This window comes from Perognathus longimembris, chromosome 28 (assembly GCF_023159225.1).
Source record: "Perognathus longimembris pacificus isolate PPM17 chromosome 28, ASM2315922v1, whole genome shotgun sequence".
Taxonomy (NCBI): Eukaryota; Metazoa; Chordata; class Mammalia; order Rodentia; family Heteromyidae; genus Perognathus; species Perognathus longimembris.
This window is the reverse complement of record NC_063188.1, coordinates 99885269-99897934: the sequence shown is the minus strand read 5'-3', so window position 1 is coordinate 99897934 and position 12666 is coordinate 99885269. Positions and strand designations below refer to the sequence as shown.

The 12666-nt window shown below is 37.9% G+C and overlaps 1 protein-coding gene across 1 annotated transcript in view; it reads left to right on the top strand.

Moving 5' to 3' along the window:
• Positions 1-12666, top strand: part of Phex (phosphate regulating endopeptidase homolog X-linked) — a 217686-nt gene that overhangs the window by 186544 nt on the left and 18476 nt on the right. Inside the window, exons 16-17 of the mRNA XM_048335888.1 lie at positions 3333-3387; positions 10720-10787. Coding sequence (XP_048191845.1) covers positions 3333-3387; positions 10720-10787 — 123 coding nt within the window. The remainder of the gene's footprint in view (positions 1-3332; positions 3388-10719; positions 10788-12666) is intronic.

Here is a 12666-nt window from a genome sequence, read left to right as displayed (position 1 = left end):
TGGGTGTAACGACTTCCAGCTGGGCACATTACCAGGCAGGGAAGTCCTAATGATTTAATAATTAAATCACATTGGTTGATAATCACTATTATTAGGAAATATCATTGCTTTGGGGTGCTTTATTGGGTGAAACTGAATTTTCACATAAACATTGCAATCTTCACTTATATCTTTTTGTGGTGTTTTTGTTATTATTAAGTAGTTGTACAAAGGGGTTACAATTTCATAAGTCAGGTATGACTATAATACTTCTTAGCCAATGTTCCATTGTTCCCCCACATTTTCTCACTTTCCCAGAAGTTACATATTTCATTTTTTACACAATGTATATTTAATGCAATGACTGTGTTTGTTCAGCCTTCTTTTGTCCATTTGCACTTATCGTAAAACACACATGTATCAGAATGGCTTACTAAAAGTGATACCAAAATAAAAAAAGAGGATGATGGGCTGGGTATGTGGCTTAGTGGTAGAGTGCTTTCCTAGCATGCATGAAGAAACCCTGGATTCGATTCCTCACCACCACATATACAGAAAAAAGCTGGAAGTGGTGCTGTGGCTCAAGTGGTAGAGTGCTAGTCTTGAGCAAAAGAAGTTCAGCGACAGTGCCCAGGACCTAAGTTCAAGCCTCATCACTGCAAAAAAAAAAGAGAATGAAAGCAAAGGAGGATGAGCCGGGTGCTAGTGGCTCACACCTGTAAACCTAGCTAGCCCAGAGGCTGAGATCTGAGAATCCTGGCTCTAAGTCAGTCCAGGCAGAAACGTCTCGGTGAGACTCAAAAACCCAAAGTGGAGCTGCGGCTCAAGTGGTAGAACTTGAGTAGAAGAAGCTCTGGGACAAAGTCCAGGCCCCGAGGTCAAGCCTCAGGATTGGGGGGGGGGGGGGGGGGCGATAAAAAGGAAAATGGACTATTGATGAAAAAAATGCCAGAGATATTGATGGAAATGTAGAAATTATGAAGATTACGGTTTCCCTTTCTAATCCAGTCATATTCAATGTATTTTCTTTTATTTACAAGCAGCAGGAAGAAATAACAACTAGATAGATCCATCTCCATTTTACTATTCAGTTTTTGTACCTTGAAACCTAAAACTATGCTTTTATTAACAAAATATAACAAATATAACAGTTTTTACACAATGAATATTTCTTTTATAAATTAAAGGCTTGTTTTTTTCTCTCACTTCTCCCGGTAATGGTGTCCTGCCATGGAAGGGGGGAAGAAAAAAAGTTGGAGGCAGGAATGTTTTAATTCATAAAATAGCTTTCATCTCATGTGGCCTACAGCAGCTGCTCCAAAGTGGGCTAGGACACTGCAGAACATGCTCTCCCTCTCCCCCCTCCCTGTCCCCCTCTCCCCTTCCCTCCCTCCCTCCCTCCCCCCCTCTCTCCGTCTCTCTCTAGCTCCTCCTCATTACTATTCTTTAACTTCCCAGCTGCAATATTTTATTATTCCTAGGATCGACCCAGGGTGCAAAATTTACTGGGCAGTTGCAAGGGCAAAGCCAGCATTTCCTGCATGCATCTAACCCCAGAGCCAGCTATATAATTTATAGGGCTCAGTGAAAATGAAAATGCAGGGCCCTTTATGCAGAAAACTGAAAACATTGCCATGGAAGGTGCTAAAAAGAAAAACTTTACTCTCTCTCTCTCTCTCTCTCTCTCTCTCTCTCTCTCTCTCTCTGGACTTATCACCGTGTTCTTGTTTGCTATTTTCTGCTATTAGAAGAACAACTGAAATTTGCCATTATTGGAACGAGTTTTACCATTCATCCTTATATTGTGCAATGCCAGTTTCAAGTGCAAATACAAGAGAATTTACCTGGTCTATGGAATCATGGAAATAACAACAGTTCATTTTCTTTTTTTTTTGCCAGTACTGGGGCTTGAACTCAGGACCTGGGAATTGACCCTGACCTTCTGAATTTGCTCAAGGCTAGCACTCTACCATCAAGCCACAAGCAACTTCTGGCTTGTTCTGTTTATATGGGACTGAGGAATTGAACCTAGGGCTTCATGCATGCTAGATAAGCACTCTACCACTAAGCCACATTCCCAGCACCGACAACAGTTCATATTTTGTAGCTTGTATGTAGAATGAACTTAGCTGCCCTCCTTTCCCTCTTCCTTCTTCCTTTCCTATTCCTCCTCCTCCTTTCCCTTCTTTTCTCCTCCTCTGCTCCTGCTCCTCCTTGTTAGAGATTGCGTCTGGCTCCATGTGCATGCTATGTGAATACTCTACCACTAAGCCGCATCCCCAACTTTTATTTCATTTCTTTTTATTTTAAAAATTATCCTTAAGTAGTTGTACAAAGGAGTTTGAACATGTTAGTTTTCTCATTGCAGTGTTTCTTGATTAATGTTACCCCTTTCATCATTCGCCTCCATTTCTCCCAATGCCTCTCCATCCCTTTTTTCACTTCTTAACACAATTGTCTATTAAAAAAAATGCTGTGGGGGGCTGGGAACATGGCCTAGTGGCAAGAGTGCTTGCCTTGTATACATGAAGCCCTGGGTTTGATTCCTCAGCACCACATATATAGAAAAAGCCAGAAGGGGTGCTGTGGCTCAAGTGGTAGAGTGCCAGCCTTGAGCAAAAAGAAGCCCGGGAAAATGCTCAGGCCCTGAGTCCAAGGCCCAGGACTGGCAAAAAACAAAAATTCTGTGTATTTTCAGAATTTCAGGACTCTAGCTGGGTGCCAGTGGCTCCCGCCTGTAATCCTAGCTACTCAGGAGGCTGAAATCTGAGGATTGCGTTTTGAAGCCAGCCTAAACAGAAATGTCCATGAGACTCTTATCTCCAATTAAAAAAAAACCCAACAAATTTAAAAAAAGCTGGAAGTGGAGTTATGGCTCAAATGGTAAAGCACCAGCCTTGAGCAAAAAAAAAGAAGCACTGGGTTCTGAGTTAGGCCCTAGTACCAGCAAGACACAGAAAGCAGTGTACTAAGCCAGGTGGGGCACCCTTCTGTGTGTCAGGCTTGTATGGCTGCACTGGTGGTATGCCCAGGGGCCTCAAACTTTTCTGTATTCAGAGAAACTGCTGACCAGCCTGAAGCATATATACTTTCTGTGTATGAAGGAGTCTAGTTCACAGTGGGTTGGACACTGCCAATAGTGGATCAGTGCAAGCTGTGTCTTTGGAATGATTCCATGCACTTCTTCCAAATGGAGTTAGATATTTCCATCTCCTAGAGGGAGCTGGTTCCATAAGGAGTGCCTTTCAAGTTGGTAATTGGGAGCTTCAGGCAGTCACTCAAACCAGAGACTCATCATTGAATTACTCTCTCTATAGCCCTGTTGAACCTTGTTTTGTGTGTCTTTCTCCAAGGATTTCCAGCAGGAGAGCTCCAGAAGCCTTTCTTTTGGGGAACAGAATATCCTCGGTGAGTAAATTACCAAGAAAATAAGTTATTGACAAATTAGCCGGGAAGATCATGTTGCTTTGGCAAAGGGTAGAATACACAGCCAAAGAATCAAAGGCAATGGTTGTTCTGCCGAAAGGAGACATGGGTTGATTCTACTCTTCCCGTCTTTTGTCTTTTTGTTTTCTCTGAGGTCTTTGTTTTCTGACCCTTATTGCCAGAGTGAATAGCTGGACAGAAAAGTCAGCTTATAAATTTGTGCTTTTCTTCTCATTTTTGTGCCAGTCCTGGGTCTTGAACTCAGGACCTGAGTGCTGTCCCCGAGTGTTTCTTTCTTTGTTTCTTTCCCTCCCTCCCTCCCTCCCTCCCTCCCTCCCTCCCTCCCTCCCTCCCTCCCTCCCTCCCTCCCTCCCTCCCTCCCTCCCTCCCTTCCTTCTTTCTTTTTCTCATGGTTAGTATTCTACCACTTGAGCCACAGCTCCACTTCAAACTTTTCCTTCTATCTTTTTTGGTAGTTTATTGGGAATAAGAGTCTCACTAACTTTCCTTCCTGGCCTAGCTTTGAACTGTGATCCTCTTAGCTCAGCCTCCCGAGTAGCTAGGATTACAGGTGTCAGTGGTTTGAGTAGATGGCAGTCTAAAACCTTTTCAGGGGAAGAAACAACATGAGAAAATGAAGGAAAAATATTTGTACAGGGACAAAAGTCTAATCTGACTGACCAAAGTGTCATATGACTGGAAATAGAGGAAACTTGAGTCTGAAAAAAAAGCTTTAGGTTTAATATTAGAACTTTGAATGCCAGATGAGGAGTTTTGGCACTCATAGACAAGAGAAAATACTTAAGTTTTTAAGCAATTAAGATGACCAAATTTGTCTTTAGAAATATAACCTGCATAGCTATATAACAGGTCAAACTTGACAGTGTCTAGACTTAAGAATATATTTTTAAAGCCATTAGGAACAGATTGTAAACTTATATAATTCATAATTACTATATACAGAGGGAATTCTCAATGCGTTCATTGTCAATTATACCACCACTTCCTCATATGTTTTTGTGTGGTTCTTGTGTTTTAATGCATGGGAAATTTAGTCCTGATTTTAGAAGTTGAGTCTCTTGTGGTTTGGTTTGGATATATGACAACTTACTTATCATCATATAGATTAAATAGACATGAGATCCCATACATGTATAAATCAAAGAAATATGTTGTAGGGGTTTGTCTTGGGCTTGCTCAGAAGCTTCCCTCTGTGATGAGAATTTGAGTGCAAGTAGCTCATTTGGAAGGTAGTACCAGGGAACACCAGTAGAACAGTGGGGAAGTGGGATATGGAGGGAAGGAAGCCAATACATTGTGTCCTATGAGTTTTCTGTGGCTGCCCCAAGGAATTACCACCAATATAGTGGCTTAAGATGACATTAATTTCTTAGCTTACAGCTGTGTAGTCCGACCTAAGTGTCACTTGGCTAATATCAATGTGTCTTCTGGACTACATTTCTTTGTTGGAAGCCCTAGGAAAAATTGATTTCTTTGTTTCATAGCTTTTAAATGGGTCCCACATTCCGTGGCCCTTGGCCTTCTTTCTCTATCTGTAAAGATCCATGACCATATCTCCTTTAGAATCTCATCTCTCTGCTACTTAAAAGTTTTATTCAAAATTTATTTTGAATATCTCCAATGTTCTAGCAAAAAGTACACATGTAGTCTTTTACAAAATAAAAGTATTCAACTCAGCTAAAATGGAGAATTCTTAGCTCAGTTTTTAAATTTCTAAATGTTTTTATTTTTATTAATGTAAACTAACTACATAAGTGTTTCATTGAGTTGTTTCTCTCATGGTTATATTGTGTCCTCCCAAATAATCCAGGATAATCTGTTTTAAGGTCAGTTGGTTAGCAACCTTAATTCCATCTGCAACCTTACTTCCCCTTTGGCAAGTAACAGCATTTTCACAGGTTCTAGGAATTAGCATGAGGATATCTTTTGGAAGCCGTTATTCTACCTCCCAATCATCTGCATGGGAAACTGGTACTCAGTCTGGCTTGGGAACTATATAACATGCTTCAGAGATAGCAGAACTGGGGTATTTGTCCTCCAGATCATGCTCCACCATTGACTGAGGGCTCCTACTTTGTTCACTGATGGATGTTAACTTACTAGCAGTTCCCAACCTAGGCCATTAGCTTTCTCATGGCTGGAGAAAGTAATCTGTCATTTAGAAGTAATTAGATTAGTATGCTGTGACATGACGAATCCTGAGCAGATATGGCAGCATTAATAAAGCCCACTGCATGGAAGCACTATTTTAGAATAAATGCAAATTCTATACTTAACAAAATATATTTTTAATTTTCAATTTTGTTGTAAAGGTGATGTACAGAGGGTTACATTTACATAAGTCAGGTAGTGAGTACATGTCTTCTTAAACAGTGTCACCTTTCCCTCATTTTCTCCCAGTTTTTCCTCTAACCAAATGTATTAATACTATACCATGTGTAGTATTCTGTAACATTCAGCAATTTGGAATCAAATTTTTTTATTTTTAAAATTAGAAATTATATTTAAATATTATATATACATTATATTTTTTCTTTAAAACTAAAAGTATAAGCTGTTCTCTAAGATCACTTCAAACTGAATGAGTCATGGAATTCACCGGTTCTGCTTATCATTAACAGTTGAATTGAGATTCTCTTATTGTGGTTATGTCGGTGGAGCCTTGGAAATAGTTGGGTTAAATTTGGATGTTCTTGAGTCAATGATTTGTTTATTGGGTCAATGAGTGTGATTTTCTGACATAAAAATAGTCATAGAAATTTAGAAATCAATGCTATTGCCAATTCTACTGTAAGTGATTCAAGGTTAAAACTTGAATGGAAGAAAGATTTGTAATTTTTTCCTGAAGAGTTTCCTGTCCTCACTAAAGCCACTCATCCTCTATTGAGATAGATATCCACTCAATGGATAGCTCTTAAATGTCATTTGAGTATTTTGCATTGGGGATATAGAGATGTTGGAAGTGCTCATGAGCTGGTTTTTCATACATCCATCTATTATGTAGTAACAGATAGATAGCCACCAGAACCAAAAGAGTGGGTACTATTTCTTCTCACATATGTTAACTTCTAATTATGAAGGCAGGAACAAGCCAAATATTTTCCAGAGGAAACAAGCAGGATTGCAAATGAACTAAAACAACATTTCCCAAATGTGTATGTTCCATGAAACAGCAGTCATCCTTACTTTTTTTTTTTTTGGAGAATCGCAATACTCATTTCCCAAAAGTTCTGTAAGAAAGAAAGCTATTTAAGTGAGTTTAACTCAGAGGCCCCTAAACTCTTTCTCCTATGCTTTGAGAAAGACCGGTTTAGAGTTCCAAAGAATTGAGAGAACTTGGGAACATTTTGAGGGTGGAAACTTGTAATTGCTTTCATATTTTTGAAGAGAAATTAAGATGGTGAAATGATTGATTATATTTAGGGGAATCAGCAGACATTCAGCTAGAGATTACACTGGCCCAATAGATTGAAGACACAGGAAGGAAATTTAAGACTAATTTTAGGAATAGCTGTTTCATTTAGAACCACCCAAAGAAGTCATGTGGTATTTCAGAAGCAAGGGCTCTTGTTCACTGGAATCCTAAGCAGATATCTTAAGGTCTTTGAATGGGTTATCGTTGTTTGGTTTTGGAATTTTGAGTTGGGGGTCATGACATGTAACTCAGAGACTCTTGAAGTCTGAATCTTTTGGCTTCAGCCTCTCAAGTACCAGGATTACAGGCATGTGTCATCATGCTCCACCCTTTTTGGAAAATTTTATTTTGAGATAGGATCCCACTAAGTTCCCCAGGCTGACATGGAACTCTTGTGTCAATCTACCCTATAGTCTGGATTATAAGTGAGTGTCACCAGGCCTACCTCAAACAAGTTTTTGTAAAGAAGCTCACACTTCTAAAGAGTTGAACTAAATGACCCTGGGGTCACTTCTCACTCAGAGATTTTTATGATTTTCTGCTTCAGGCAGAAAGTTGATTAAGAGTATGAGATCATTGTTGAGTCCAGAGAGCAGTATTCTTGTTTTTATTATTGGCAGCAAATTCTGTGAAAGTGCTAAACCTACCAGAGAATATGAACAAAAGAGGAAACAAATAAATAGTAAAATTATCATCTTTCCTCATTTGATTTTTGGAAGCCTAAATCTTCAGTATAGGAAATCTTCTGGTTTCTAACCAATTTCTAGGATTTTCAAAGGTATGTAAGTTTAATTTCTTATGACATGACATACTAATTTAAATAATGCCCATTGATAAAACAAAAGGGAGATATTTAATGTTACAAAACATCATTATTAAGCTCAGTCATATAAAACTGCTTTCACATTGTCTCTTGTCAAAAAGATTGTGTTTTTTTTAACAGAACATTGAAATTTAGGATGCCTCAATCATTTTTTGAATTTTCTGATTTCCTTTTGCAAATAGGAAGATTGTAAGACCTGTCCCTCTTTAAGAAACATTTATTGCAGAACAGTTGCTATAACCTGCCATTGTTTGTCTCTTTAATGCAACCAGACAACAGCATTGACTGAGGTTTGGAGAGGACTGAGTTACTCATTCTCAGGACTGAAAAATCTGGAAAAATGAAATATTACTGCGTGCACAGTGATAGTTACTGCTGTAAAAATTAGCACTATGTAAAATTACAAGTTTTTCCCACACTGCTACATAGCTGTGTGACTGAGATGCATAATTTTACTCTTACTTCTTTAATGAAGGTTTTCAATGATGGAAAAACAGTAGGAAGTATTTTTTCAAATGCAAATTACCTTGCAGGAAAGAAATAACAAAGGAAAGAATTGCCACCAAGGGGAAAAATTAAATCTTACAGCACTTTCTTGGGTATAGTTGAGACAAACAATTAGCATGTTAAGGATCATTATGTCCTGTAATAACATGTTGCTTCAAAATTTCTGTTCCTTCCAGTTCTGGGTCCTATCTATTTGCTGGATGACTTTGATGTGGCATTTCAGGAGCCAACTGTGAAATATTTTTAGCATAATTACAAATCTTATGAAGTATCTGCACACTAAGGATAATAAATTGTAATCTTCATGCACAGGTTAAATGATTTAAATAAGTTACATAAAGGCCTGTCACTTGAGTGAAATGGTAAAGTAAATTAGCAAGTAGTTAAAGGATAAACTTTCTGACTGTATACTAGGTAAGAGAACTTAATATTGACCAAATAGATAAGGGTTTGGTTTTCATGTCAATCATAGTTGAGTTTTGTTTTGCCCTGTTCATTCACAGATGCACTGTATTTTGGCACAGTTCACCTTCTAACATTTTGCATACCTCAATCATCTCAAATCCTACAATGATAAATATTTATATAAATGTATTATATATAATATATAATGATATACATGATATATATACACATATATATTTAAATCCTGATTCCCCTTTAGTCAGATAATCTCATGTTGACAGAATAAACTTGGTAACATTTATTTATTTATGTATTGCCAGTTTTGGGGCTTGGACGCGTGGCCTGGGTACTATCTTCGAGCTTCTTTTGCTCAAGAATAGCACCCTACCACTTAAGCCAGAGCACCACGTCCAGCTTTTTCTGTTCTTGTGGTGCTCAGTAATCGAACCTAGGGCTTCATGTATGCTAGGTGAGCACTCTACCACTAATCCACATTCCCAGCCCCACATGAAGTATATTTATATTTAGTTATATGTGATTTACATATGAATCTTTTATGTGCTTACTTGTGTTCATCTTTGAGATCTAGCAAAGATAGCAAAACAAAACTCACTGAAAGCTGCTGAATAATACAGGATAGAAGGATTAGGGAAAGTGATAGTGGCCAAATGGAGAGGGTGAAATAAAAGATATAGGGTAAAAATACTTTATATATGTGTGTGAAAATGAAACAACAAAGGTTATTAAGATTTGTTTGGGAAGTGGGAGATGGTTGAGTGTGATCAGGTACATTGTGTGCATACGGACATTTAAAAATGAAATTTCCTTGCACAAGTACTTGATGTTAATAAAAACATGGGAAAAAAGAATTGCATTTAAGATAATAAATTGGTACTTATTTCAAAAAAAGGAAAGAAAATTATGCTTGAGACAGGAAATATTAGACACACATAAACACACACACACACACACACACACACACACACACACACACACACAGAAAATCCATTACTGATTTCTTCATATACTGTGTGTGGGTTTTGTTTCAGTTGTCTAGTACTATGTAACAAAGCATACCAGGCAGCCATTTATGGGCTCATGATTCTGCAATTTGGGCAGGATCAAGCTGAGACAGCTTGTCTCCTTTTTGAATGGTGTTGACTGGAACAGCTCTGTAGGACTGGAGGATACTAGATGACTTCAGTCACTCACTGTGCTGAAACTAATGCATGGGGCCTGGCAGTGCCCTTCCCTCTTCCTTGTGTCTCTTGTCTTCTTTTCTTCCAATTGAGTTGTCCAGTTTCTTTATACGGCGAGTAAGGAAGGGTGAAGAATGAAAACTGCAAGGCTTTTTAAGAGTTAGGCCCTGAAGTCAAACCCGTCTTTCCTTTGTATTCTATTGATTCCAAGTCCCAAGGTCAATCCACATTCAAGGTCAAGGAAATAGATCACTTCCTTATGGGAGGGGAGAACATGTTGCACAGGACAAATGGAGTTATTGGTGGCCACCATTGTAGATAATCTACCACAGGCTCCTTAAGAAGAGGGGAAAAATAATGCAATATGTTTTCCAAATCTGATTAAGGCTTTGCCATCTTTGTTATTCAGTTGTCAGCTTATCTGCCACAGAAATAGAGGAGCGTGACTACTTTTGAAAACAGAGTGATCCCTTTTAATCTTTGTTCCATTCCTTTTTTTATGACTACATTTGGAAAACAATTTAACTTCTAAGATTATAGTGACTTTTCAACAAGTTCTCAGATAACAAATAAATAGAATATTTACTGACAGGATTTTTTCAAGCCCCGTTTTAGGTGTTCATAAATATAAAATATCACTAGCATAGAGATCGAATCACAGAAGTTTTAGGGGTGGAAGGGACTTCAGAATTATCTCTGTTACATAAAGGGGTTGGAGACTAAGACCTATAAAAAGTTTACAATGACAATGTGAAAATTTATTTTTTTCTTTGTTCATTTTTATTAGAAGGGTATATACTTACAGATTTTTATAGTTTTATAGGTATCAGATTTTTATTACTATGGTTGTTACAATATATCTTGGCTTTTCATTAAAAAATTAAAGTTGGTTATGCTTTCAGATTCGTGTTTATAATTTTCTCCAAATTACGTATTTATTACAGATCTCTGAGTTATGGTGCTATAGGAGTAATTGTTGGACATGAATTTACGCATGGATTTGATAATAATGGTAAGTACTAGTTAATTTTATAAGCTGATGCTATTCTAATAATGCTGGCTATATGAGTTAATTGTTACTATAATTGCATAGTAGAATCATCATAGATTAAAGACTACCCAAAGTAATCTGATTGCTGATTGAAAACTTTCCCCTATGTCTTGCTGTAATAGCTTGCAATAAGTAAACTAGTTTTCCCTTGATAATCAAGATACAATGGAAAAAATGTGTAATTTCACTGAAATTACCTTTGTATTTGGATCATGATTGCCAGAGCTGGCAACATATTCACAGGAATTGCATTGTAGCTTCTCTTCTTTGCTTGCTGTTTTCTCTAAATTCACCATCTTGAGATGTTATCCCTAGAGGGGAGAGTTTTGCTCCAATGATTGTATGTGATGTGAATGGTTAGTTCTTTCATATAATATTAAGGATTATGTAATACTTAATCTCTGTTCTTCTTTAGACTGGCTTATATTCAGAGTTTGTTTTTACAATACTTGTTTAAAACTGTTTTAATAGAATATTGTTTTATGCACAATGCAAAACATGTGGTATCTCCTGATAACTTTTAAGCAAAAGGAAAGAGCAAAATATAGTCTAAACTAAAGAAATAATCAGCTTGTGAGCCCTCATTTCTAATCAGCATTCTTGGTTTTTCCAACTTTGGACTATTACTGGAAAGCCACGAAAATATATCTGATGCTTATGAACTGGTGTCAAATTACTATCAAATCCACGCCCACACAGTGATTTACAAGCAGTCTCAAGACCTCATTTGGCCTATGGCAATATTGTCTAGAAGAGGACCTCTTTCCTGCCTATAGTGTCTCTGGAACCCTTTTCTGGATGCTTACAGAAGGGCTAGAGACCCTTTGTGCTCTTTTTCTTTTGGATAGTTCTTTCTACACTCCAATAGCCCCTCCTTAATCACTTAGTTTTTCTTTTGTCCCCTCATTTAACATGTAGCTGCCTTGTAGTCATCTGACTCAACAGAGCTAGGCTTTCTGCTTTAGGATGTTAGAACTGATAAGAGTCAACTAAGAAGCAAAAATAAGTGGAGATAGATTGCTTTGGGGTCTTTTTTTCCCTATGTTATTTCTCTCCCCCACCCACTGAAGCTTCTGGAGGCCTTCTGGAGTCTGTCTTAAAGGACAGAAGCTAATTATGGCAATTTCACTTGGCAACCAATACCCGTCCAGTAAATACACATCATTTGGCTAGTGGGTGGAGGACAGTGATTCCATATTATCCCAAGAGGTGGTATTGCTAGCATGTAGCCTTACTAAAGAGCTTTGCATTGTCGCAATATCTTTGCTGAGGGGAGGTTCCTTATAGACTCTTTTAAAAATTTTAATTTTGAATTAGCATCCATTAGTAATACAAAGGGGTCTCATTTCATAAGTATGTACAGCATACTTTGAACAAGTTCATCTCCCTCCATTGTATTACTATCGCTCCTCCTTCATTCCCCCCGCCCCCCATTTTTTTGTACTGGTCCTATGTCCTGAACTCAGTGGTTGGGTACTGTCTCTGAGCTTTTGTGCTCAAGGTAATGCTCTACCATTTGAGCTGCAGCTCCACTTCTGGATTTTTGGTGGTTAATTGGTGATAAGACTCTCATGGACTTTCCTGACCAAGCTGGCTTTGAACCATGATCCTCTAATCTCAGTCTCCTGAGTAGCTAGGATTATAGGCATGAGCCACTAGTGCCTGGCTCCATCCCGTCTTTTGCAAAAAAACATGATTAGTTTCATGGTATGGTTATCTATCTCATGTATACTTCTCATGTATATAGACATATATGTATAAAAAGCTCTAAATTCTCTGTATAATTAAATTAAAACTATGTCCTGAAGCCAGGCACCAGTGACTCATGCCTGTAATTCTA